Here is a 27,679-nt window from a genome sequence, read left to right on the forward strand (position 1 = left end):
AGGTTATTTCTGACTCGTTTATATACATTTTGTCTTTATTTCAGATTAATTTCTCTGCCAGTGGAGTAAGAAAATTGCTCTTGTCCCATTGGCAGTTTTACTGTCTTATATCAAGCGAGATGACTTTAGAACCAGCAGGAAATATCATTAAATAAGCAAAGTATTCTTGGTCAGATCAGGAGAAAAGTCTAAATGAGTGAAAACCGCTCAAAACATTCAAGTCATTTAAACCCATGCTTGATATTTAGTTGCAGAGTGCTGCTCTGTGATTGGCTGAGAGCATGGCCCCGGTGGTGGATGAGACAGCGGGGGACGTCCCGGTGCGAGACGTGGGGCTGAGGGAAGGACTGATGCCCACGTTGCCAGGTCTGTGCGCCCACAAGTCGACTTTACTCATGTGAAGAAACCAAACTAACTCTGTGTTCACAGATTCACTCCGAGAGACGAGGCCAGGGAGGAAGTCCCATCACTCCAGGACAAAGAGTGAGTCATGTGGTATTCAGAGTACATTTACTTAAGTACAGGACTTCAATACTTTTGTTTTTTTTAATCCACTACATTTGAAAGAGAAATATAAATATGGAATATGGAGTGAAGGAAATTAAAGCCACACCATGTAGAATTTTACCCAGAAAATAAAACTGAAATACAAGCATTTATTTAATGACAGATATTTTCATCAATGAAAAATGTCATAAATGTACAAACAAACATGTGCTTTTGCTGTGAGCGGCTCAGCTCTTCTAAAACAATGACAGTAACTTTACAGTGGGTGTGTCTCCAGCTCGTCTCCATGGAGATGTCGACTAAAGTCAGCACAATGTGTTATTTAAACAGATTAATTCCTGATCCAAATCCATTCTTTGATTAGCCACTGCAGTAAAAGCATTTTCTGTGTGGAGCTGGTCATTAGGAGCATGTCAGTATTGCCCTTTTCACCAGTAACTAACACAATAACGTGAGTTCTTCCACCACATGAAACTCTGCCACGGTGCTGAGTGGATGTAAAGTCTTGGACTTACAGCGTGACTGATTTGAAAAAGAAAGTAGTACTAGATTACCTGCAAGTGCAAAACCAACTCATTACTTTACTGCTTACTCTGAAAGTGTAATCTGAGTACTCTAGCGTGTTACTAAGGAGTGTGTTACCCCAACACTGATCATGGCTACATTTCTACAAAAGCTCCAAAGTAATAGTTGAACATTGGCAGCATGTTTTGCCCATGTAAAAGCCTAATGCACGTTGCAGAACAGTAGGTGGCGCTGTGCAGATGTGCTGTAGATGCTTTTATGAAGCTGCAGTTATTTTTCATAACAAACTCTGTAATACTTGTGTCCAGTGGATTCGCAGCGGGTGTTTCGGGCTCCCCGGGACCAGCTGGAGGAGCTGTGTCTGCGGCTGCAGGAGGAGAACAGCGTGCTCAAACATCACACTCGCTCTCAGGAGCAGAGGATCCGCCGGTGAGAGCCGTCCTGATCCTAAAGTCACTGATGACTGTGTGCTCTGCACTGCTGGGCAAGTTACTTTAAAGTGGATTTTAGTGCGTATTTGACCTTTCAGTGACCCATGTGTGTATGTTAGAGGATAACATTCAAGTGTTATTTATCATACTGGGTCAGGCTGTACAGTCGTACTCTCTCTGTCAGAGCCCTGACTGTGGTGACTCTTGTGTATCAGTCTGATGCTCTGAGAGGGTTTTTATCCCTTTTCTGTGGAAGCAGAGACAGACTTGAATGGTAGGACTGGCACAATGTCTCGAGTTCATGTCTCCAGGTCCCGCACCGGTAATGAAACTTCTCCTGTATAAGACATCCAGTCTGCTGCCTATTCTTCATCCATCCTCTCCAACACTTTAGTTAATTCTCAACAGGGGGTTAGGTTAGTGCCTTTACTTCTTATCCTGGTGACCTCTATTTTATTTCAAGTTTATTAGGATTTCTGGTAGATTTTCAGAATGAAATGCTTGTGTAATCCTGGAGGTGGTTCAATCATCAGGAATCTTAAAAACTACTGATTATGGAGATGCTTCGGGGCCACCGGGAGGGTAAATAAAGGCACTAAGCTCCACAAGGTCACTGAAAGGTCAAATACTCACTAATATCAACTTGTTTTACATAAAAAGCTGCATAGTGCACCTTCAAAATTGTAATGTATTCTATATTAGTAGTTACAGTTTTAAAATTGTATTATGTGTGTATTACAGAGGCCTATTGCTGTTTCAAAAAATGTTGCACTACTCAGAGTTACTTCTGAGTTACTTTTGGCAAAATATAATCTGAGCAAAAGTGCAGTCAAAGGTTTCCTTTTCCTTCACTTTCCCCATGCCTCTGTTCTAACGATGTTCGCTACACACAACTGCAGATCTTACACACCAGTGTCCAACTGGATGTGGTTCTGCATTTATTTATTTCATATATTTAAATGCACTCAAATTGTAACGACTAATATATTTCTGTATTTTGTTTAAGTAAATATGCTGTATTCCCTATAATATATATTTGGAGTTGGTACGTAAAATCGATTCATATTTTCAGAAACTGATTTTTAAATTTAGTGTTAATTCATTCATTTGGATGTTTAAAAATGTTTGTTACAAACTGCACAGTGTCTTGCCCAGTCATTGCTTCTTTGTTTTCTTTCAAGGTTTGTCGTCCTTTGCGCTTGAACTAATAAAACAATAAATATATATATTTTCAAAATATATTCACAGTCAGCAGACATTTTGTTTTAAATTGTAATACGTTACCCGCAACACTGTGCTCTGTGTGTCCCAGCGTGACCACCAGGCTGTCCCGGGCGCGGCAGGCCCGGCCCAGCTCCGGGGGGGTCCGTGAGAGGGACCTGGAGGACATGATCCAGGAGCTGGAGGCCCGAGTGGCCCTGCTGGAGGGACAGAAGCAGCTGCTCCACGACAGGCTGAGTCTGGCCAAGCAGCACCTGCAGGAGCTGGGAGTGGGCTCACACTACAGGGTCAAAGGTCAGCCCCCCCGACACACACACACACACACACACACACACACACTGAACCGTGGTGCAATACTGACGCTCTCTGTGACACAGGCAGGAGCTGTGATGGAGAGGGAGGAGCTCGCAGGGCCACCCACACGGCCCCCCCTCGATACGGCCCTGCACTGGAGGACTCTGACAGGCTGTAGGTACTCACGCCAACAAAAATGCAACAAAAAAGTGACCAAAACACAATGAAAAGTGACAAAAAAGCCACGGATGTGCAACAAACGTTACAAAAGAGCAACAAAAGAATAATAGAAAAGTGACAAGAACAAAACAAAAAACTAAAAGTCACAAAAGAGCAACAAAAGAGCAACAAAAGTGTGACAGAAAAGTGACGACAACCTGAGCTTAGACGAGTTGATGCGTACCTGTCTGGCCTTTGTGTGTGCCCTCAGTCACGCAAAACGACCAAAGACGTTCTCAGCATTTGGCCTCTCCCAGTATATTCCTATGGCTCCAAACGGGGGTGAAGTTAGAAGCGACCAAGCTCTTCCACGGGCACAAAGACCAGACAGGTACACATCAACTCGTCTAAACAGTGTAGAAACTGTTCCTTTAATCCTGCACACCAAAGGCACCGATGTGACAAAGCTGCGATCGCTTATATTGGATTGGCCAAACGCATTTGGAACCATGCTTTTGAACTTTTGAATGACATCTAGGCCATAATGTTAGATGGACTTTTAATGACCACAGTATTCCCCTCCCTCTCCCACCCTCTTGTCTTTGCCTCCCCTCCGTCCTCACCCCGTCCCTCCTCCCGCCGTCGCCCAGGCGCAGCAGTGGGGCGGAGCAGCTGCGGATCGCCCAGTTGGAGCTGACGGCGCAGAGTCTGCGGGACACGCTGCGGGACAGAGACCGAGAGAGGGACAGGGAGCTGGAGGACATGAGGAGGACACAGGCCGAGAGACACAGGTGGACAGTTCACGGCCCAGACCCGTCTTCAGCTTTAGGTTTATGTAGACTTTAGGACCAGAGATAAATAGTCAACTTAAAAACTATAAAACTATATGGGCATTTGTAAAAATAGCTTCAGATAAAAAACATTTAAACAACTGTGATCCGACCCACACGCCTCCGGGTCCTGGAGGTGAACAGGCACTGGAGAGATGGAGCTCACAGCCAGTCACAGTGCGCTGCAGCCGTGCTTGTCCTGGTCTGGAGCGCCGGGAACCACACGGTGATGGAGGAGGAGAGGATGGACTCGATGATGGCCGTGTAGAACTGCACCAGCATCTTGGTCAGCAGCTTAAAGGAATAGGCCACCGTTTTTACATACTGAGATATGCTCTTACCTCACTTTAGCCAAGTTAATATATCCCCGTCTGGTCTTTGTCCGTGCGCTCTGCCAGGCAAACGGAGCACATACGCAGCCTCTCCCACATGTCACATAGCTCCAAAAAAGCTCACGATAGAAGCTACCAAGCTCCTCCACGTGTTCCCTATTTAAATAAAGTTATGTGAAGTGTTTTCATACGAAGTATATTTACACAGAAATGTAACGTGTCGATTTTATAAGCAGATAAAAAGGGGGACTATATTGTGAGGCGTAATGATACGAGGAGTAAAACGTCCGCGCAGTAACTCCTAAAGGTCCCCCTTTTTATCTGCTTATAAAATCGACACGTTACATTTCTGTGTAAATATACTTCGCATGAAAACACTTCACGTAACTTTATTTAAATAGGGAACACGTGGAAGAACTTGGTAGCTTCTAACGTGAGCTTTTTTGGAGCTATGTGACATGTGGGAGAGGCTGCGTATGTGCTCAGTTTGCCTGGCAGAGCGCACGGACAAAGACCAAACGGGGATATATTAACTTGGCTAAAGTGAGGTAAGAGCATATCTCAGTATTTAAAAACGGTGGCCTATTCCTTTAAGTTTCCTCAGCTGCCGCAGGAAGAACATCCTCTGCTGGGCCTGCGTGAGGGAGCTGATGGTTGACTCCCATTTGAGGTCCTGGGTGATGATGGTGGTGCCCAGAAAACGGAAGGAGTCCTCGAGGGGGACGGTGGGGCTGTGTTTTTCCTGCAGCAGTGTGTACATGTCATTTTAACACAGACAATACCCGCTGCTGCCTGCAGGGGGCGCTAAACCCTAAGCAAGTTGCAAGCCAACACAGTCCTTGGTGGTAAAGTGTCCTTAAGTTATAAAGGTGAGGCTTTGTTTGGGTCTAGACACTGGAGGTTGTGAGGAGATTGAGAGGCTGAAGAGGCTGAGGGTTCTGCTGCTGCGGTGGAGATGTGGGGAGTGGGTTTTAGCTGAAACAACAGGATAGAGAGTGCCTTTATATGAAGGCTTGGGGAAATGAGGAGGAAGAACAGTCTCCATTGGGAATACAGATACATTCATGAATATTGTGGTTTGCTTGTACATATTTATAAGACTCGAGTAAAATTGTTTTTGGCTTCACGTCCCTTCGTCCCTAAGCAACGTCTGCAGGAAAAAGGAAACGGAAAATGTACCGCTAAAGGGAAATGTATGAACTTCGATTTATATTTTTAATCGCGCTAAACCTTAAAACCATAAAAATGTTATTGGAATTAATCAAAAAAAGTCCCAGCCTTAATATTTCTATAATGTTCATTTCCATGTGATGTTTTGACAAGGATGACAATCCGAGAGAACGTGGACCTGCTGCGTCTGCAGAAGCAGCTGTCAGAGAAGACCACTGCCCTCAGGCTGACGGAGGAGAAACTGGCTCATCTGCAGGAGGTACAATCGCTGGAGGATCTGCCTTTGCTTTGTTTCGGGGTTTTTTAGATTTCATTCAGAAGTTACGGTTGATAGTGACTCCAGTCTCGGGCTAGTCCTGAGATCTAGTTTTGTTCTGGGGTAGATCTGCTGTGTTCTTGAGAAGGTTTCATCCAGCTCACTGACCACTCTGTGTCTGTGTCCCCAGGCCTGTGAGAAACAGCTGGAGGAGGTAAGACCCTGTGTACTGTTTGGCCTGTTTAAGTCTTAGGCTCATGCTTGTGTCTGATGAGCGTGCACGTGTAGGGGTTGCCAGGTGTCACCAGCCCAAATCCCCCACAGAACCCCTGTAAACCCGCAGACATTCAAAGGACTTTATTTGTTTTGAATGCAACTGTGCTCTTCCTAAAAAAAAGCATGGATTTGAGGAAATGCCAGTGGAAATAGGACTTGGGTGGAACTTGCAGTGGAACATCTTTTCAGCCTTGGAGTTTCATTTCTGAGACCGGAGAGTTAGCACGTCCATAAATCCACTGTTACAGCCTACGGTTTTATCTATGTGGGATCATTTCCACCTGAGGAAAATCTCTCTTTTTCCGTGTGCCTGGCCCACACATAATCCTGGGCCTGATGCTGTACATCTCAACCATCAGCAGAATCTTGAACATTTCTTTGAATTTGTGCACTGCTAATCCGCTAATTTCAAACACGAAACAAGAGATGAAGGACAGTGAACAGGGAAACGTTTATAAAGCTGCCCAATTCCGCGAGAATACCACTAAAACCTGCAACCCCAGCGTGCGAGGGGCTGCACACGTGGTCTGATGTTGGGATGTGTGCAGAGCCAGCGGTCACAGGAGAGCAGTCAGGGCGCCCTGCTGCTCCGAGTGGAGGAGCTCACGGGACAGCTGAAGGACGAGAGACAGAGGACGGTGGAGCTGGAGGGACAGCTGTCGTCAGCCTCAGTGTCCATGAACACAGTTACCAAGGTACGCAGCAAGACTCCAGGAGACACGCACACAATGTGGGGGAAAGTCAGCGCTGCCTCTGAGTGTAAACAGGTTTATTTGCATAGAGCACAATTCCTACACGAGTACTGTCCAGATACAAGAAGTTACAACAAAGCAGATCAAATCCATCCATAAAGCACCTCGAAGTGCTGTCATTGAGCAAGACACTTCACCTGCTACACACCGGCGTCTCATACAAGTGTGAGTGAGTGAGTGGCTCTCTGATGTGAAGTGCTTCAAATGCCTGATGTACAGTGAGAACCAGATGTTTACATAGACTTCCTTGAAAGACACAGTTGCATTTTTTCCTCACTGGTATGGAATCATCTAAAGATTGCAGTTTTTTGTCATTGAAAAGATGTTATTACAAATGTGTTGCCATTGGGAGTAAATGAGAGAGCTCTTAATGCCGTTTAGTTGTTGGAATTGCTATTGAGTCTATTATTTCTAACCTGATTTGTCAGACTTCTGGAAAGACTCTTGTGACTGAAGCCTTCTCCATGTCCAGTTACAGGAGCGATTGTCCGACCTGGAGGGAGAGAGGGACCTCATTAAAGACAACTACGATTCCCTCCTGCAAAGGTAACTCACATGTCCTCTAAAGTGTCGTCCCCTAAAGGTCCCGTCCCTCACTCTGTCTCCTCCCGACCAGGACGTTCTCGGGTCAAACTGGTCCTGCTGATCCGAAGCTCAGACAGAATCATGTAGACCCGGAGCCTTCATCGGAGGTTCTCCTGCTGAGGGACACGCTGCAGAGCGACCGAGAGAAGATCAGGGGGCTGGAGACCGAGACCGAGAGGCTGAGGCAGGAGGTCCAGAGACTACAGGACACCCAGGAGGACACCCAGGGACCAATGGAAGACAGGCAGCGATGGTTCACCCATCAGCAGGAGGGTAACGGTTCATTTATGCTCCTCTTTTGTACGTTACCATTACTACATTTAGACTTCTGCTTGCTCTACAAGTCCGCTGGAGATGTTTTATTTTGAGTGGCCAATGCTGCAATCTGCCCCCTGCTCTTCTGTCCACAGCAGTCGGGGACACAGCAGAGGCACAGAAGCTTCTGGAACAGCAGGTTGTCCAGTACAAAGAGCAGGTGTCCACGCTGCAGCATAAACTGGACTCTGTCGCCAAGGTCAGCAGTAAATTCTCATTCCAATAGCAGTACATTTACTGTATATGTCCAGCACAGCGTTTGAAATGGCCTCGCTCCTCTCTGGCATGCTTTCACTTGTGTTCCCTGTTGCAGGTGTTTGACATGAGCGTGGAGGAGCTGAGCGAGACACTCTTTCAGATCAAAGTAAGTCCTCCTCATGTGGCCCTGCACCTGTTTTCACCCCTTTTCAAACCCAAGAAATGGAGCAGTGTCAGTGCATACTGCTGTGGTGTCCTTGGGCAAGACATTTTCGAACCATTAAAGTGTAAGATAATTACCGACTTCAACAGATTTTTTCATTTCCAAACAGCGATGGTTTGAACTGGTTAGTTGTGGTCTCTGAAACACGGGCTCACGGTATTTTCTATTCTTTATCACAGACCTGCATAAACCTGCACCAACATTGCACCCTACATTTTTACACACACCCTTTTGCGCAGACAGGATTTATTTAGACTTTTGAATCACTGTTAAAATTCAACAATTGAATTAGGCCTGATCTGACATTTAGGGGGAAAGTATCTATATATCGCTATACAGACATCAGCAGCAAAACCAAGTCCAAAATGGGGTTTAAACTGGAACAATGCAAAACTTGGACGAAACTAAGAAAATCTGTGACTAAACCAGAGCTAAACCAGGTCCAAACTAGGACTACAGAAAGAAACCAGGTCCACATTAGTGCTAACTCTGAGCTGTGTCATGATCATTGTAGTGATGTAGCTGTATGTGGCTAACAGCAGCTAAAGTAGAAAACACTTTTTACTCCCCACAGAAGCATCTTATCCACAAAGTGCATTTAAAGCTTCCATAAAACATGTCGTCCATGACTGAAATAAAGTCCATCCCTGTTGTGTTGTTCTTAACATCTTCAGTTCCCTCTTGTAGCGTCTCAGTGACAGCAGCTAATGCTAATGCTAATGCTAATGCTAATGCTAATGCTAATGCTAATGCTAATGCTAATGCTAATGCTAATGCTGCTCTCACAGAGACAGAGCAGGAGCATCAGGAGCAGGAGCTGTTTTTCCCCCTTTTTGGAGGCAGCCAATCGGCATTCAGCTGGTGGGTGTTACAACCAGCCCTTTGCTTTGATGCCGAGCTATTAAGAGTCAGCCAATCAGAGGCTGAATTGGGATTCCATGGGATTTCCCCAATGGCCGCTGGCTGCCCTGCTTTTTGACCACAAACGTGGGGGCGGCCATTGCTCCGCCGTTGCTGCAGTACCTCCATATCGCCGCTAGGCCCCCATTGAAAAGCATTGGAGTTTAGACACGTTAAAAACTACTTTAAAGCCTGGTTTCAATTGTTTCAACGCTAGACTAGGCTAGATCTTCCTCCTGAGATAACGCTGGGTTAATAACAATATATGAAACCAGGCTGGTTTTCGTAATATGATTTTTTGAAATCTCGTATTTAATGAGGCTCGGACTGTTAGCATTGGAGCAGCGCGAGCTACACGTCACGCAAGGGCCGAGTCTACGGTGAAGATCCCGCCCGTATGTCCTTTTTAGGAACATGCTTCGTCAGAGCTGGGGAGGGGGAGCCTGTAAATCCGCCATGAATTGCCCCACGGCCGTGGTCATTCTGGTAAACGGGGAGGAGTGAGCATAAGACGTCCATTATTTTCTACAGTCTATGGATTTCCCATGGAGCTTCAGCAGCTCTGAGGGACAGGGAGACGACCGGGAAGACCACACTGAAACTTCTGATCAACAACTGACTTTCTCACAATATTGAACTCACTCAAATGGATTTCATTTGGCATTTCTTTTGTTAGAAATTTTGGGTCCAGCTTCCCTTGTAGCCAATGAGAAAGCTGCACAAGCACGTTTCACAACTTACCAGTAATACTGTCACAGTAATAACAACAAAATACGCTAAACTTAGACACCACAAAGGTCTTTTTTCATTAATGGCCAGTGTACAGCTGTGTTCAAATAAACAGGTTCAGAATCTTTATTAATAATAATCTCCATGCTGGACATATCATTTGTAATCGCTACCACGGAGTCTGAGATGTTTCCTCAGCGGACAGTGGAGGTCTTCCATGGTGACTGTTTACCCCCGCAGGAGTTCCGGCTGCAGCAGGAGGGCAGAGCCGGGCTGGGCTTCCTCCCCCAGGCAGAAGGGAAGGTGGGGAAGATGGAGCAGATATCCCCAGATCTCACCCACGTCCAGGCCTCGCTCGCCGAGACCGTGCTGGAGCTGCAGAAGACCAGGGAGCTGCTTAAGATGGAGCACCACATCAGCAAAGACCTGCAGGTGAGCCAGTGTGCGCCGCGCCCTGCTCACTGACGGGGGGGGCCACACACTAAAGCCAGTGTCACACAGGAGGAGATGAAGATGATGAAGCTGAGAATGGAGAGAGAGCGGGAGGAGAGCAGCCGGAGGAGCAGGGAGAAGGACAAGCTTCTGTCCAAACGGAGCCGGCAGATCAGCACTCTACAAGGTACGCCTTAAATAGATGAGTTGTTTTTATCTGGGTGGGTCGCACTTTTACAGCACAGTAATGAGAAGGAAGTATCGTGATACCTTTTATTTAGATAAATTAGATCTTTACAACAAAACACTATAACCGTTCTCTATACCTATAAAATCATAATGTTCATTTTTAAAGCTTTTTAGTCATTTTGTACAACTTGTTTTATCATCATTTTTACTGTTGCACTTTGGGATTTGAAGTGCGTGACAAATAAAATGTATTTTTATTATCATTAGGAAGCATGGTGATATTGAGGGATAGTTTATTTTACATCGCTGCTGCTTTCCTTACAAAAGTCTCGAAAAAGAATCTAAGTTTCAAACTGGTTCCATCTGTTTGAAACCTGACCCCTTGTGGACAACCCTTGTCACTGCGCTTGAAGTTAAAATGCCTTTATTATTATTATAGAAGGCTTGTTATTTCTTGAGCTTTTTTTGTAGAATCATGCACTGTGTTTTCTGCACCCACTCTGTCGACACAATCAGAGTACAGTTTGACTTTTATCTATATATGGCTTTATTTATTTAAGCGCTGATGTATGGGGGTGCAGCAGGTACATCCTTGTGACCCCTTTGCCCGCGGTCTGCTGGTGCTAAGTGTGAGATCACAGCAAACTGTTCCATCTTCAAACACCTGAGGAAGGGTCTCTCAGTGCTTCCAGAGTCACGACTGAACACAGTGAGGCTGCCGTGTCAGTTTCATGCAGAAAAGGTCTGACTGTGGTTAAGTACAGGCTGAGAGCAGGTTATTTACCTCTGGCATCTTAAAGTAACACTTTTTTGGTTTGTGTAATTGCTTTTATACACTGCAAAAAGTATTTAACTAGACTAGTATAAACATCTCAATTTGTTTTGACTGGTTAAGATGTTGTTGGGCATTTGTCCTAGATTATTTCACTTGTTCTGAGATGTTTCTGACTCGTTTCGATACATTTCGTCCTTATTTCAGGTCATTTTCTTTGCCAATGGGGTAAGAAAATTGTTCTTATCTCATTGGCAATATTACTTTCTTGTTTCAAGCGAGATTTACATTAGAACTGGTCTGAAATGTCCTCAAACAAGCAAAGCAAACTTGGTCCGATCAGGAAAAGTGTCTAAATGAGTGAAAACCGCTTAAAACAAGATACATTTCCTCAATTCCAGTCATTTAAGCCAATGCTTGATATTAACTTTTTGCAGCGTAGATTTGATTGTTTTTGCTGTTTTTTTTGTTTTGTTGGTGTTTTCTTTGTATTTGTGTGTTTGGTGACAGTGAGTTGTCTTTAACATGACATGTGCTGAGCAAATAAACTAATCTACTGCTAATATCTAACGTTGGTTGATATCAACGATTCTACCTGCCACCAAATAACCAGGGCCTTACTTGGGTTTATTAGCAGTGGCTATGGGCATATTTTATCTTTTTTTTTTAGAATAAAGAATTGAAGATACCAAACCTTCAGCTCTTAAGGACAAGCTAAAATTGGAATACATAAATAAGAGCTTTTTATATATCAAATAAAAGTCAGAGTCATTTTGAATAATTGAAAACAAAGGCCATATTTAATGGGATAATGTTAATCAAGTTCCATCGCCAACTGGTTTTATTTTTTTATACATTTTTACACAGTTGCAGCAGTGCTTTTTTACCCAAGTATCAGTACTTCTACTTGAAAGTACTTTTGCCATCTCTGGATGGAAGTGACCACACACTAAAAACATCTGACCCCAGCGTTTCATGCCGACAGCGCCAGGAGACCCTGTAGACGGGTCCACATGAAGGCTTTTCTCCACTGATTCAAAGTGTGATTATTGAAACGAGTCCCTTGTGTTCATTCACATGCACTGTCCCGACTAAATGAGAACTGTCCCGCTGCAGCCCAGCTGAAGGAGTTGGCCTACAGCCCCAGGAGCCTGCAGCGGCCCATGCCAGTGCAGTACACCTGGCCCGGAGTCGACCAGGAGACGGTGCAGCCCATCGAGGACGACCTGATCTTCGCCCAACTCAAGCCCGGAGAGTCTCTGCTGGAAGTGCACCTCACAGTGAGTCGTCTAGTCAAAAAGTCCAATATCAAGAAGCAAGAAGAACAGAAAACATTCACTCCAATTTTCTTTCCCTTTTAACTTAAATCCAACATTTCTTATAATATATTTATTGTTTTTGGAGTAACATGTAGCTTCCTTAATGTACAAACCTATTGGAAAGCAGCTGCTAGAGCGGGTCGTCTCATGATCGGAAGGTCGGGGGTTCGAATCCCACCTCCTGAAAGTGCACACTGTTGTTGTGTCCTTGGGCAAGACACTTCACCCACATTGCCCCCAGTGTCTGTGTACATTGGTGTGTGAATGGGTGAGTGGATCCTTGCTGTAAAGCGCTTTGAGTGCCTAATGTAGGTGGAAAAGTGCTTTATATGAGTTGAGACCATTTACCAAAGCCATATTTATTTACAGAAGGCTAATAATGGAAACAAAAAGCTTTCAATAATGGAGACGGGAGGATCAGATTGAATCGTGGATAGTGGATTTATGAATGGGATTGTGGCCAAAGATTTTCTAACCTTTGCAGGGACGAAATACCTACAATTCATATTTTCATCATTTACCTGACCTTCTAATTTTGTTCTTTTTCCTTTTCTCTGATATAATAACCAGTGTAGAATGTTGTAGCTGAAACTGAGCGTAATCAGATTTAGTCTCCGGCTGTGCCATCATAAAAACAAAGGAATTACAGAGTGTGAAACCCTTTTGTAAATGTAGCACGACCGACAGGGCAGGAGCAATGAGGAAACACAGTGAGTGATCTGAGACGTCCTGTTTGGCCCTTCCAGAGTGCCACCTTTACCCCGGGGGGGCTGCGCGCTCTGGGCTCCCTGGCTCCGCTGGAGGGGGGCGGACAGGACGCGGTGACCTTCTGCACCTACAGCCTGTTGGACTTCGAGCTGCACTCCACTCCGCTGGTGTCGGGCAGCCGGCCCAGCTACGGCTTCACCTCGCGCTACGTCCTGACGTCCCGGGACCTGGAGCGGCTGAGGGGCCAGGGGGCGGCGGTCCCCGTGGAGCTGCACCAGGCCGTGGGAGGGGTCCGCTTCGTCACACACGGAGGGGGCCACATGTCACTGCGGGGCGCTCTGGAGACGAGAGGGGAACGAGCGGAGGGGAGAGTCAGCATCGCAGGTACAGCACAGAGCACTCGTTTAATACTGTGCATCTTTATTAACTTCACTTCAAAGTAGGAATATATACAGTGCATATATATATATATATATATATATATATATATATATATATATATATATATATATATATATATATATATATATATATATATATATATAGTAAGTATCACTGTTGTAAGAAGTGAATGAGAAAGAGTAAACACACTTCAAATCAGCTACTTTGGAGAGCATGAGAAGGATAAAATATTTGATCTAAATATTTACACGGCGCTTTTAGTAATTCTTGATCAATTTACTAACACTGCATTATTCATTCACTCCATTCTTGGTGGTAGTAAGCTGCTATTGTACCATGGCTCAATAATAATCAATAATAATGGTATCACTTTATTTTACGCTACCTTGATATTGTATCTAACTAAATGTAGTACAATGTAATGTTCTCTATGTACCTATGTAGTACATACACAATGGAAAAACTTGTATTAGTACTTTGTAAGTAATTAATGTACACGAGGGTTTAAGGTTAGGGTTAGAGTTAGAATTATGTCTTATTACATTATGTAACTACAAATGCATATTATTCCATTGTGTATCTAACCCACAGGTACAACTTATTACACACTGTTACAAAGCACTTTACATTGTACTACATTTAGTTTGGTACAATGTCAAGGGTAGTGAAAAATAAAATGTTACCATAATAATTCATTATAATTCAATAAAAAACTCAATACATGAGTATTATATACTCTGTGTCATTTTTGGGGGGGCTTCATTTTTATTTGCTGGACGGGGGATTTCACTCTTGAAGCTGGAGAGTTAAATAATGCCATTTAAAATACAAATGTTAATAGATATAATCATTTAACCCCTTAACCCCTGCCTTAGCTGAGCTAATTTTCTCCTGCTTTACCCAAATCTAAACGTTTCTCGACTGGAGCGTCATTTGAAAGCGAAGACCTACTAACCTCATCTAAACTTCTTTGTTTTTGTTTTCACATTACGTTTTTTTAGGGCGATGCAGTATCCGTATCACAAGAAGCCACGATATATCGCAAAAACAAACCATGCACTGAACCTCTACATGTGTGGAGATTGAATAGAATGGAACTTATTGTGCTGAAACGGTTTAGTGAAAAATCGCAATAATATCGTTATCGCGATATTGCACAGCAGTATCACATACTTCGTTACTTCAATATTATTCAGTCCTAGCTGTTTTTATCACATTTTTGTTGCTTTTTGTCCCATTTTTGTCACCTTTTTGTCACGTATTTATTTTGACCAAAACATGTCAAAAAAGAAACAAAAAACGTGATGACAACACAACCACAAAGGACGAAAACGTGACAATCATAACGAGGAAGACGTTGACATGAGTTCTGCAGGTCTTAGCTTTCAAATGAGATGTTACACTGGGCTAGATTCATGCGCTTGCGTTAAAGGCTTATGTTGGAGCCGGGACAGGGCGAGAGTGGCTGACTTTACCTTTACCTTTGTGTCCCACCTGCAGGCGCGGAGGGCGGCCAGATGGGGGTGCTGGACTTCTGGGCTCGGCTCTATCCTCCGGCTGAACCTGTGGAGTCTGCACCGAGAGGCACATCCGCGAGACCGTCCCAGAGGATCCCGGCTCCGGTCACTCTGGGCTGGCAGGACACTCCCACAGAGGTACTTTTAAGACCTCAGACTGAGCCCCACGGCAGCTCGGTCCCTTTTTGTTTGTTATTCTGTCACACTTATCTGGATACCTGGTGAAACAGTCAACAGCATAACTAGGGCAGTCACAGTGATTACGATCTCGACTTATCGCTCAATAAAAAACTGATAAACGATACATTTTGGGCTCAATATTTAGCAAATTTGGGTGACATTATGTTTTATTTCATGTTTATTGCTGCTTGTGCAAATAAGAGGTAGCTAAAAACAAGATAAAATACCAGCATTTCAAGAAAAAAATACTTAAAACTAGTCAAATTATCTGCCCATGCAGCAAGTTAAAGGGACTGGATGCAAGTTGGTAATTTCTATACTCACTACTGCCACCTCAGGTCATATCTGTAACTGCAGCTTCTATATTAAGCTCGTGCATGACGACAACTTTCTGCGTGACAGTGCAGGATTTTAGAGGCAGTTGTGGTGAACAGGTCTGGGCTCATTCTACACATTAGGACATGGTGGAACATGTAGGGGGAGGAAAATACATGTTTTTTTACATTTTTAAACTCAATATAGTCCCTTTAATTTTACTTAGAAATCTTAAAACAAGATATTCAAATTTTAAAACAAGCAATACAAAAAAGAACTCCCAAGACTTTTTTTAAGCTTTAAAAACATATCTTTAGATTCAACTATAAGGAAAACATACTTATTATGAGGATATCAACTTTTGTTTATAGTTAACATTTCTTTAAAAAAGTGGAAGTTATCCTGAAACAAGTCAATATATGTTAAAATGAACCAAAATGTATCTTAAAACTAGCTCACATAAGACAAATAAAAACGGTCTGTGCTAAAATGCAAAGTCGATGGCTTAAAAAAGTGAATCACTCTAAAAATGTGTGAAATTATCTAGCGTGGCTAAAAATAAGAGCTTACCAAGTAGCAGGGAATTTGCCGTGTGATGAACTTTTTAGAACAAAGCCTCACTGTCACTTTAGGCTTTAGAGTTGACAGCATCTGTGTCCAGTGTCCGTTAGTAACGGAATACAGGTATTTTTTTTAATAACTGTATTCTGGTGCATTTCAGCTTCCTCCAACAATACACGCGTCATTCAAAGCTTTCTGATTTTCCTAATTAGTGGTAATAAAGCGTAGCTACATATTCTTGAATCATAAGCCGTATTTATACATAACTATAATTAAGAATACAGTATTCAGAATACAGTACTCTGATTGGACCAAGTGACGGAATACTTTACAAAATACATTTTAAGGCAAGTATTACGTATTGTGTAACTAAATACAATTTCAAAGTGTCCTCCCCCACACTGCTAGTATCTTTAGAGTCCATCCATCCATTTTCTTCCGCTTTATCCGGGGCCGGGTCGCGGGGGCAGCAGTCTCAGCAGAGATGCCCAAACCTCCCGATCCAGCTGTTCTGGGGGGACCCCGAGGCCACACCAGGCCAGCTCAGAGACATAGTCCCACCAGCGTGTCCTGGGTCTTCCTCGAGGTCTTGTCCCACTAGGACATGCCTGGAACACCTCCCGCGGGAGGCGACCAGGAGGCATCCGGAACAGATGCCCGAGCCACCTCAGCTGCTCCTTTCAACGTGAAGGAGCAGCGACTCTACTCCGAGCTCCTCTCGGGTAACTGAGCTCCTCTCTTTAGAGTCAATGATATAATTTATCACAATATATCAAACTTCAGGTGTGCTGTGGTGACAGGCCAACTGGTAACAAAATGAGTGTGAGGGTCACAGGGAGCCCAACGGGTCCCCAAATGAAACACAGGAAAACTTCCAATGCCCAGGGATTCGCTGCCAGCCAAGAACACTCGGCCAATCACCTGGTCTGATCAACTGAGAGAAAGTCGAATTGAGTAAATGTGGCTGTGACCCGTGTGACCCGTGGACCAGTTTGACCAGTGTGACCTGTGTGCCCCTGTGACCCGTGTGACCCGTGTGACCCGTGTGCCCTGTGTGACCCGTGTGCCCTGTGTGCCCCTGTGACCTGTGTGACCCGTGTGCCCTGTGTGCCCCTGTGACCCGTGTGACCCGTGTGCCCTGTGTGCCCCTGTGACCTGTGTGACCCGTGTGCCCTGTGTGCCCCTGTGACCCGTGTGACCCGTGTGCCCTGTGTGCCCCTGTGACCTGTGTGACCCGTGTGCCCTGTGTGCCCCTGTGACCTGTGTGACCCGTGTGCCCCCTGTGCCCCTGTGACCAGTGTGACCCGTGTGACCCCTGTGACCCGTGTGACCCGTGTGATCCGTGTGACCCGTGTGCCCTGTGTGCCCCCTGTGACCTGTGTGCCCCCTGTGACCCCTGTGCCCCTGTGACCCGTGTGTGCAGGAGGTGCTGGACTTCGGAGGGGGAGTTCCTAACGAGCTGCTGGTGTCTCTGGAGCGCTGTGTGGGGCTGAGCTCCCGCTGGCCCGGGCTGCTGCCGGACGCCTACCTGACCTACCGCCTGTACGACCTGCCCCCGCACGCCTCGCCCACTGTGCCCTGCTCAGCCGACCCCGTCTTCAACCACTCCACCTGCTACCCCCTGGCCGTGACCAAAGACCTGCTCAGCTATCTCAGGTACGCCCGGACGTCTGCTCAGAACCTCACCGTCCACAAGAGCTCCAAATCAGCACATGATGTGAAACGTCACCTGAACCGAGCACATTTTCACCAGGGGGGGTCACAGGTTAAACAACCTGGTTTTATCAAATGGATAAATAAACAATGTTGCCACAGTTACGTTAAGTCATGTGATTACTGCTGAGTATCTTAGTTACTTTACTGATTACTTAGACGACATGTTCCTTCTTTCCGCAGCTGCAGCAGTCTGTGGGTGTATGTGTTCGATGACAGTGATGACCAGGTGCCCCCGGTTTACCTGGCCAAGACCCCCGTCCCCCTGAGAGCACTGGCCGCGGGCAGGGATATCCGCGGTGAGACACTCAGCACAGGGTCAGCGCTCCCGGTCCTGGTTCAGTCCTGGACACTTAGACTATGATGGATCCCGTTTCCCTTTGATACCTACAGCGGGACCATCTGTAGCCTCGCTCTGCTCTCAGGACAGTTTCGTCTAGTTCAGACCAGAGCTCTGCACACATGTTCTGGAACACTTTAACACTTTATATTTCCTTTCTCAAATCCTCTCTCTTTCCTCTCGTTATGGACCCGTCAGGGGACTACGTTCTGAGGGACGCGGCCGGGGGTCCTCGGGGGGTTGTCCGGGTCCTGATCAAGTGGAAGTACCCCTTTAAACCCCCCACTGAAGAGAAGGAGGAGAGCAGACATGAGGAGGAGGAGGAGGAGAGGAGGAAGAAGAGAGAGGAGCACACGACCATGGAGAAACCCGTCGCCAAACCCAGAGCCAAGGTGAGGGCGCTGCCGCCTGGACAGTGGTGCTTTCATCGTTTTAAAATCAAAACAAGCTCCATATTTAGGTTTAAGTCCGGGGTTCTGTTGGATATAAAACCATCTAAAAGCTGGAGGGATGAAGGACCTTTCATGTTTGTTTGTGTTGCTCAGTGAGGGAGGCCTGAGTTCTAAAGGCGTGTCCTCAGGATGTTCTGAAAGGTGAGCAGCGTGGCCTCGTCCCGCTGCTCACTCAGAGTTGGAAGGGATGACAATGGGATACCAACAATCTTCCACGTGTCACAATTCGGCTGAGAGGCCCCAGTGAGACGTACTCACATACTCCAGCACACCAAAAAGTGAACATCTAGATTGAGATTGAACTGAGTATAGTCGTTTAAATTGACTTGTTTTGACCAGTTAAGATTTAGTTCAGCATTTGACTATTTCACTTGTTTCTGTCCCGTTTCAATACATTTTGTATTTATTCCAGGTTCATTTATTTGCTAATGGGGTCAGACTCTTAAGCTCTTCCCATTGGCAGTTTTACTTCCTTATTTCAAGCTAAATGAACCAGTGAGTCCTTAAATAAGGAAAGTAAACTTGGTCCGATCAGGAAAAAAGTCTAAATGAGTGAAAATCATTCAAAAAAGGATGAATATTCTCAGTTCAAGTGATTTAAGCCCGTGCTTGATATTTAGTTTCTGAGCACAGGTCTGATGAAGGTCAGATAGACCTATGTGAAGCATGTCCTTTGTCTTTGCCACATTGACTTCCATTGAAAACTCCTGACATCATCCACAGAGTCCAGAACCCTCTGCATCAGGCCGGGCAGTGGAGTAACATGTGGTCTGCTAAAGTGTGGAGGGTGGTGGTCTCATGACAGCCATTGTGTTTCCCCAGCCCAGTCCCGTGCTGAAGCAGAAGAGTCCCGTGCTGAAGCAGAAGAGCGCCCCACAGCTCGTACTCCCTGTGGCAGCATCCCGAGAGAGGAAGAGGTCGCCCCGGAGGTCACCTGAGCGCAAGGCGGTAACTCACAGCGGGTAGGTACACATTCACACGCCTCCTACTGTTCCAAGTACATGACTGTGCCTGGAGGTCCAGATATAAAACATGTGTAGTGGACGAACTGTAAACCAGCTTTACTGAGGCTAAACCTATAGTGACCTGACCAGTCAGAGAGCACACTGAAAGGTCAAATACGCACTCATATTTTCACATAAAAAGTTGCACAGTGCACCTTTAAACCGAGACTACAGGCTGGATTAAGCTCTTACCCCCACCTTTGGCTTTACCCAAATCTAAAAGCTTATTGCAACAACAAAGCGACAAAAACGTGACAAAAAAGCAATGAAAATGTGGCAAAAATGTGGAACGATAATGCAACAAAAAGCCAAAAGAGCAACAAATAATGTGACAAACGTGATTAAAAGTGGAAAAAAACTACGACAATGTGAGGAAAAAGCTCCATTTAGATGATTAGCTTTTAAATTATGGATTTGGGTAAAGCTGAACTGGAGAAAAAGGCGGTGGTTAAGAGGTTAAACCAGACCTCCCGTTATATTGCTCTCTGCTCATACTGATTAAAACATGGTCTCTCCAGGCGCTCAGACGGCTCTCCCTCCAGGGGGCGCCCGAGGACGAAGCTGAAAGCTGCTCCTTCAGCCGTGCTTCAGAAGAACCAGGAGGACCAGGTGTCTTCTTCTCAGGAGCTTCTGTCTGTGGAGCAGAGGACCCGCACTGACACCGGTGAGTTTACACACACAAGAAGAGCTGATCTGAAGGGAGAGCGGGTCGTGTTATTGCCAGAAGGTTTCAATCCTGGAGCCTGCTGCAGCAGACTGTCATTGTGTCCTTGGGCAAGACATTTGCCCTCGTGGGAATGTAATAATAATACAAATAATAATAATAATGGCTTATACTTGTATTGCGCTTTACAAGCCAAGATTCTCAAAGCACTACACTGTAGTCATTATTAATTCACTCCATACTCAGTGGTGGTAAGCTACTGTTATTGCCACAGCTGCCCTGGGGTAGACTGACGGAAGTGAGGCTACCAGTCTGTGCCATCAGCCCAGACTCACACACTACATTCATTCTGGCCTATTGTAAATGTTTTTAGTGGTAGGGGAAGGCATAAGGAGAACAGGCAGACTCCACAGAAAGGCCCCTCCTTCTAGCTGTGGAGCAGGAGCTCTAACCACTGCACCACCGTGCTGCCGACTGTGGTGTGAGTGAGTGGTTGGTGGTGGTGCAGGGGCATACGCCAGTCTACCCCAGGGTCGTGAATAGATAGTGCAAAAAGATCATGAAGATAAATAAGATAGATGAATCACTTTATTGTCATTAAAGGTACACATAAAGACAGTGAGAACCAGATGTTTACATACACTTTATAAAAAGACACATTTGCATTTTTTTCTCACAGCAAAAAGCAAGTGCTGCAGCTCAAACTTAGCGCATGGATCCTGATGAATCAAACACAGAAATTTTATCACTGTGGCTCCGAAATGACAACACAGGCACGGCTTCTTAAAGACGGGCGCTTTACTTGAGTTTATGCCGTGAAAACTGTTGGACAGGACATGAAATACAATGCTTTAGACCAGTGGTTTTCAACCTTAATTGAGCCAAGGCACATTTTTTTCATTGAAATAATCACAGGGCACACCACCAGCAGAAAATGTTCTCATCAAAGTGTCTTGACTAGGAACACCGTATAGTCTCGCGAGCCACAATGCCTCAATACATCACTAATTCTCTTGTCTCAAAGAAATTAACTTACTGATATGGAAGAGTATAATATGGTTACTCTGCCAATCACTAGACAGCGTAGACACTCGAAAACGGTACATTATTTGCGGATAATAATGCATTTGTTAAAACTAAGTGAGATTGGATAATTTCCCAAGGCACACCAGACAATATCTCACGGCACACTAGTGTGCCACGGCACAGTGGTTGAAAAACACTGCTTTAGACATAGTCCAGTCACAGGGAAAATAATATATTAAACAAGATGGCTACCTCGTGGCCGCCTGCCACTTCGGAGGTTCTTGGGCAGCAAACATTTCAGTCTTGTGCATACTAAACAAGCATACAATAATTAGACCAATGTACTTCACAAATATACAAATAATTAGACACAAGATAAAACAAAAATACCTTGTGCAGCTAATTGGCCTTGCTGCTGCAGATGGCTCGGTCAAAGTCTTTTGCATGTCTGGGCAAATGCAAATCTCGCAGCCTCTTATACTAAACCAAAAATCTCGCGATAGTTGCAGTACAAAAATAAAAAATATTCCTTTGGCAAATTAACGTATCTTATTTATAAAATGTAACATAAATTCACAACGTGAGTCACAATAAATTTCAACAAAAAATATTAACCCTTAAAACAAAAATACTAAGTGCAAGTCCTTTCAACGACACTTACAATCACAATGCACAAAATTTGAGGCGGCGAAAACACGACTGATATTATCTATCATATTCACGACTATGTGAAGCACTACAAATGAGTACGTTGGAGATGCAGGACAGTATAATGCAGTCTGAGTGAAAGAGTGGAGTGCCCGCATGGACCAAGTGACTCATTGTGGATTTTTGAGAGGATCTGTGAGGCTGTTGTGATATTGCTCACTAATGAACTGAACTTCCTTTCCCTCAGAGGAAGAGGCCGACTCCTCAGAGCCGTCCGACAGCAGCTCCGCTCACAGTGACGTGGTCATCATCCCCCCTCCTCGCCGCCGGACCTCCGGGCCCCGGCTCCGAGTGGAGATCCTGTCCCTGCGGCTGGAGCCCTCGTCCCCTGTGGCCCTGGATAAGTCGGTGCAGCGCCTGTTTGTGGAGTACCGTCTGCTGGGCGTCCCACTGGAGAGCACCGAGACGCCCATGTCCCTGCGCAAGCCCGGCAGCGGTCAGGACGTCCACTACAACTTCACTAGAGGTGAAAAACCAAAGACATTATTAGCATTTAGCCGCTCCCAGCAATTCACACAGCTCCAAACTGAGGTGAAGTTAGAAGAGACCAAGCTCTTCCACGTTTCCCCTATTTAGATACAGTTACATGAAACGTTACAGGATCCGAAGTATAGTTACACAGAAATAGCGTATTAAAAGGGGAACTATATTGGGCGTTATAACACCGCAGCACTTCAACGTCCGTGCAGTAAAGTCAAAGTGCTCATACGGAGATACAATAACAGTTTGATCTATTTCAGGTAAAACTATAGGATCTATAATAATTGCATTTGGGTTATTGTAGAATTATTTAGGTCAACACAGAAGTCGTTACTGGTCTTGACTGAACGCCCTGTTATTATGACCATTGTCTTCAGGTATTTGTTTTCTTTACCCCTTGAGTCTTTCACTTCTACTCAAAGTACCCCTTATATGGAGGGTGCCGCCAGTTATCTATAAAATAATCAACTAACGCCGAGGGGGGCCGGGTTCAAATTGAAGGCAAACTTTTTACAGGAAAATACGGATCACTAAAATGTACTTTTAATTCAAAATCACATTGAAATACAACTCAGTTTAATCTTCTTTTTGATCTGAAATAATTCCAAGGACCCCCTCGCATACCCCCTGGGGTCCCTCGTACCCCTGGTTGGGAAACGCTGGGTTAATGAACAAATATTATTATGTGCTCAGCAACTAAACCAGAGCCTCTCTCTTTGTCAGTCATCTATGTGGACGGCACCCACGCAGCCCCGCTCAGACACTACCTGTTCACCATGCTGGAGGGCACGGACCCCCACCAGGGCAGGTACGCAATGACCCTCCCTCCCTCCCAACCCTCCCTCCCTCCTCAGCCCCATTCCCCCGGCGTGACCGTGTAATCCTGCGTTCTGTCTCAGGCTGAAGTTCACGGTGGTGAGCGAGCCGCTGGACGAGGAGGACGAGTGCGTGGATGTGGGACGGGCCTTCCTGGATCTCAGGGACCTGCTGGAGACTGGGCAGGACGTACTGGAGCGGGACGTCCAGAGTACGTCACAAAGCTCACAGTGTGACTCGTGCAGTTTGTGACATACATGCAAATGTTTTTCACAGTAAACTCTTGATAGGCATGATTTAGCTTCAGCTGCGATATACATCCTGTATTATTCACAGATGGATGTTGTGTTTCAGTCGTGGGCGTGGACGACGACGATGACGGAGACGTGATTGGACATCTTAAAGTGTCCCTGGAGGCGGCCGTGGCTTTAAGCGGAATCTACAGAGAGTTCCATCAGCGAGAAGAGCCAGAGGAACCAGAGGAGGACAAAGTGCAGATGAAAGTGGTGAGCTAGACAGTGACTTTTAGCTCTGGGTCTCCAAACCTGTAAAATAATCAATAAACAGGGGAAATATTTGCCGAGAAAAATCCAGATTCACTGCCGTACCAACATTTTAGATACAAAGACAGAATATAAAACTTTAGCGAGCTCTGGGAACAGTCACTCTGCACACGAGTGACACGTGACTCTGAGTGCGAGCTCCGGACGCCGTGGTCCTTCCTCTCTCGCTGTTTTCGGATCAGCAAGGTCTTGCACAAATCAATGAATATTTCAAGAAAACATCACGGACAGAGAGATATTGATGAATGACTTGAGGAAACATCCGTTCATTGAGGAGGAGTTTTTATACTAAAAAGTATTTTTACTAAAGACAGGCCCATTCATTTGGGTGCTATGCCTAACAATGACGCATCCCAATGAATGAATACAGAGACCAGAAGACAATGTAAAGAGAGAATGAATGTGATGAGAGAGTCGGTCGGTTGGTGGAGGCTGTGCAGTGATGAACACAGGCACACAAAGCCATAGGGAAAGAAACCACTAACTCATTCACACTCTCTTTTATGCACCGGTGTACTCACCAGAGTGTTGGTGAAGAGTCTTGTGGAGACACCGTGTGGAGAAAATAACTAACTGTGTTTCTGATATCATCATCATCATCATCATCATCATCATCATCATCATCATCATCATCATCATCATCATCCACCAATCAATCAATCAATCAATCAATCAATCAATCAATCAATCAATCAATCAATCAATCAATCAATCAATCAATCAATCAATCAATCAATCAATCCATCAATTATCCATCAATTATCCATCCATTATCCATCCATCCATCATCCATCCATCAATCATCCATCAATCATCCATCCATCAATCATCCATCCATCATCCATCAATCATCCATCCATCCATCATCCATCCATCAATCATCCATCAATCATCCATCCATCCATCATCCATCAATCATCCATCAATCATCCATCCATCATCCATCAATCATCCATCCATCATCCATCAATCATCCATCCATCCATCATCCATCCATCAATCATCCATCAATCATCCATCAATCATCCATCCATCATCCATCAATCATCCATCCATCATCCATCAATCATCCATCCATCCATCATCCATCAATCATCCATCCATCATCCATCAATCATCCATCCATCATCCATCCATCATCCATCAATCATCCATCCATCCATCATCCATCAATCATCCATCAATCATCCATCAATCATCCATCCATCATCCATCAATCATCCATCCATCATCCATCAATCATCCATCCATCCATCATCCATCAATCATCCATCCATCCATCATCCATCCATCATCCATCCATCATCCATCCATCATCCATCCATCAATCATCCATCCATCATCCATCAATCATCCATCCATCCATCATCCATCAATCATCCATCCATCCATCATCCATCAATCATCCATCCATCATCCATCCATCATCCATCAATCATCCATCCATCATCCATCCATCATCCATCAATCATCCATCAATCATCCATCAATCATCCATCAATCATCCATCCATCATCCATCAATCATCCATCAATCATCCATCAATCAATCATCCATCATCCATCCATCCATCATCCATCCATCATCCATCCATCCATCCATCATCCATCCATCCATCCATCCATCAATCATCCATCCATCATCCATCCATCCATCCATCATCCATCCATCGTCCCTCCATCCATCCATAAATCATCAGTTACTAAAGCTGATTTTAGGCCGCACAGTGTTGACTTGTTGGTGCAAATGAACATTGGACATTTTACTTAAATCAATCGACTAAACATCAGATTTTAGTGGCAGACATTTTCCCTCGTTCTCCGTTTAAATGAACGAGCTTCGCGCTCTACCAGAAGTGTCAATACAATGGAAGTGAATACAACGGAAGTGAATACAACGGAAGTGAATACAACGGAAGTGAATACAACGGAAGTGAATACAACGGAAGTGCTGAGACAAAGCAAAGAGGGAAAAGTGGGCGAATACAGAGTGTCCCCAATGTGATGGAGGGCACAGTCATAGAGCAGGCCCAGTGCAAACAACTAGTCCACAGAAAAGAAAAGAAGCTGTTGTCTTTTAGATTTAGTTACAATGAAAAAAAATGGACTTCCAGTTTATTAAAAGACTTAAAAAGTGTTGATGTTATCTGACTGTTGATTGTTCAATTATATATTAAAAATGCATGAAATGTGTTTTAGAAAAAGTGGTGTATGGTGTAAATTCTGTGATCATTTTTCCCACAGTCTCAATGATTTTTTCTCAACAAAAAATATTTCACTCCAAAGGTGATGCATTTGATTGTAATGAAACATCATTTGTCATTTTATTCAAGAAGTTTTAAGTTGCACTAGCTTTTTGAAATAAAATGTAAAGATTGTTCAAATAGGCTACATTTACTTGTACTAGTTTCATGTATGGGAGACCAACACTGCCAAAATGATACATGAATAAATAAATACATTAATTAATAAATAAATATATTGACAAATAATGATTAAAATATCACCTAGAAGTGACCCCAGTGCACAGGTCTAACTATCCCCGCCCCCTTCATTTGCATGTCGTGAGAGAAATCAAGAACAGAATGGAAATAAATGAATACATTCATAAATAAATGAAAGAATAGCTAAATGCAGACAGAAAATAATGATATGTCTTTATTATTTTTTATTCTAACAAAAAAGAGACGTTCAATAACAGCAAAAAAAATAAATATAGGAGTTTATTTGTTACAAATATCATATTTTTATTTCAGCGTCTGCAGTGATATTTTAACCTCTTAACCCCCGCCTGAACTGAGCACATTTTCCCCAGTTTGGCTTTACCCAAATCTAAGAGCTTCTTGAAAAAAAGACAAAAACGCGGCAAAAAAGTGACAAAAGAGCGACAAAAACAAAACGAAAACATGACAAACAAGTGACAAAAAAAGAAACAAAAAACAACAAAAACATGCCCAAAAATATATACAAAAACACGAAAAAAGCGTGACAAAAACGTGACCATCCGTTTTGAATGTTAGTCTTATTTTCCCAACAGAGCTGTAGGAACATAATGGTTGGGGGGTGCTGGAAAATGCCATTTTAGTGCTTATTTCCTATTTATTTGTATTGCTTGCAACGCACATGCCATCCACCAGGGTGTGCTGCAGCAACCTTCAAATGCGTTCAAATGAGGCCTAACACTGACCTACAGGCTGTGATGTCCAGTCGATATATTTATTTATTAATTATTTTTGGCAGTTTTGGTCCCCCATAGTCATGGTTGTAAAACGCGGCCATAGACTGTAAAAAAATAAATTAAAATAAGACAATTTGTAAATAAAAAACATCATGTTTCCGAGGACACCTGAAGCACGCCTGAAGGCGCTCATCGTGCACAGCTGCGGCTAACGGCGGCGCGTGCCATTTGAATTTGAACATTTGAACCAGATGCGGGTGTTTTAAGTTTAAGTTTATTCAGAAACGACACATCTGCACATGAAGAGTTGGTCTGAGTTCAGATAGAGACTGGAAGTGATTCTGTGGGAGACATTTTCTATGAGCTGCTCCTAGAGGAGAGGAGAATTTTGAATTCTCTCATTATTTAGCTCGAAGATATTAGCTGATAACTCGGTGAACGTTTGTTAAACACTGAACATGGTAAGTACTGAACGCTGCACGTGTCAAAAATACACATCGATACACAAAGTTTGTGTTTTCATACGAACAACCTTAGTGGACTTTCACAAAACTAGCGAACGAGCTCTGGTGGGAGTCTGTTTGAGGGACACTTCAGTTATCAAATGTGTTGTTTGATTTGACACTCGGTATGGAACA

At 44.4% G+C, this 27,679-nt stretch overlaps 1 protein-coding gene across 1 annotated transcript; it reads left to right on the forward strand.

Moving 5' to 3' along the window:
* Positions 1-281: 281 nt before the first annotated feature.
* On the forward strand, positions 282-23,816 carry rpgrip1 (RPGR interacting protein 1; the record flags this gene model as incomplete). The annotated part of the gene is made up of 26 exons (XM_079580132.1): positions 282-366; positions 1,341-1,461; positions 2,776-2,978; positions 3,062-3,152; positions 3,788-3,928; positions 5,623-5,728; positions 5,916-5,939; positions 6,550-6,696; positions 7,226-7,299; positions 7,370-7,611; positions 7,749-7,852; positions 7,967-8,017; positions 9,944-10,135; positions 10,205-10,322; positions 12,213-12,376; positions 13,162-13,507; positions 15,026-15,180; positions 17,522-17,754; positions 17,995-18,110; positions 18,350-18,454; positions 19,409-19,565; positions 20,126-20,271; positions 22,193-22,471; positions 23,209-23,293; positions 23,385-23,512; positions 23,656-23,816. The coding sequence occupies 26 exons, from the start codon at positions 282-284 to the stop codon at positions 23,814-23,816; spliced, it is 3,774 nt and encodes a 1,257-aa protein (XP_079436258.1).
* Between the last annotated feature and the right edge of the window lie 3,863 nt (positions 23,817-27,679).

This window comes from Gobius niger (genome assembly GCF_951799975.1).
Source record: "Gobius niger genome assembly, chromosome: 21".
In the NCBI taxonomy this organism is placed as follows: domain Eukaryota; kingdom Metazoa; phylum Chordata; class Actinopteri; order Gobiiformes; family Gobiidae; genus Gobius; species Gobius niger.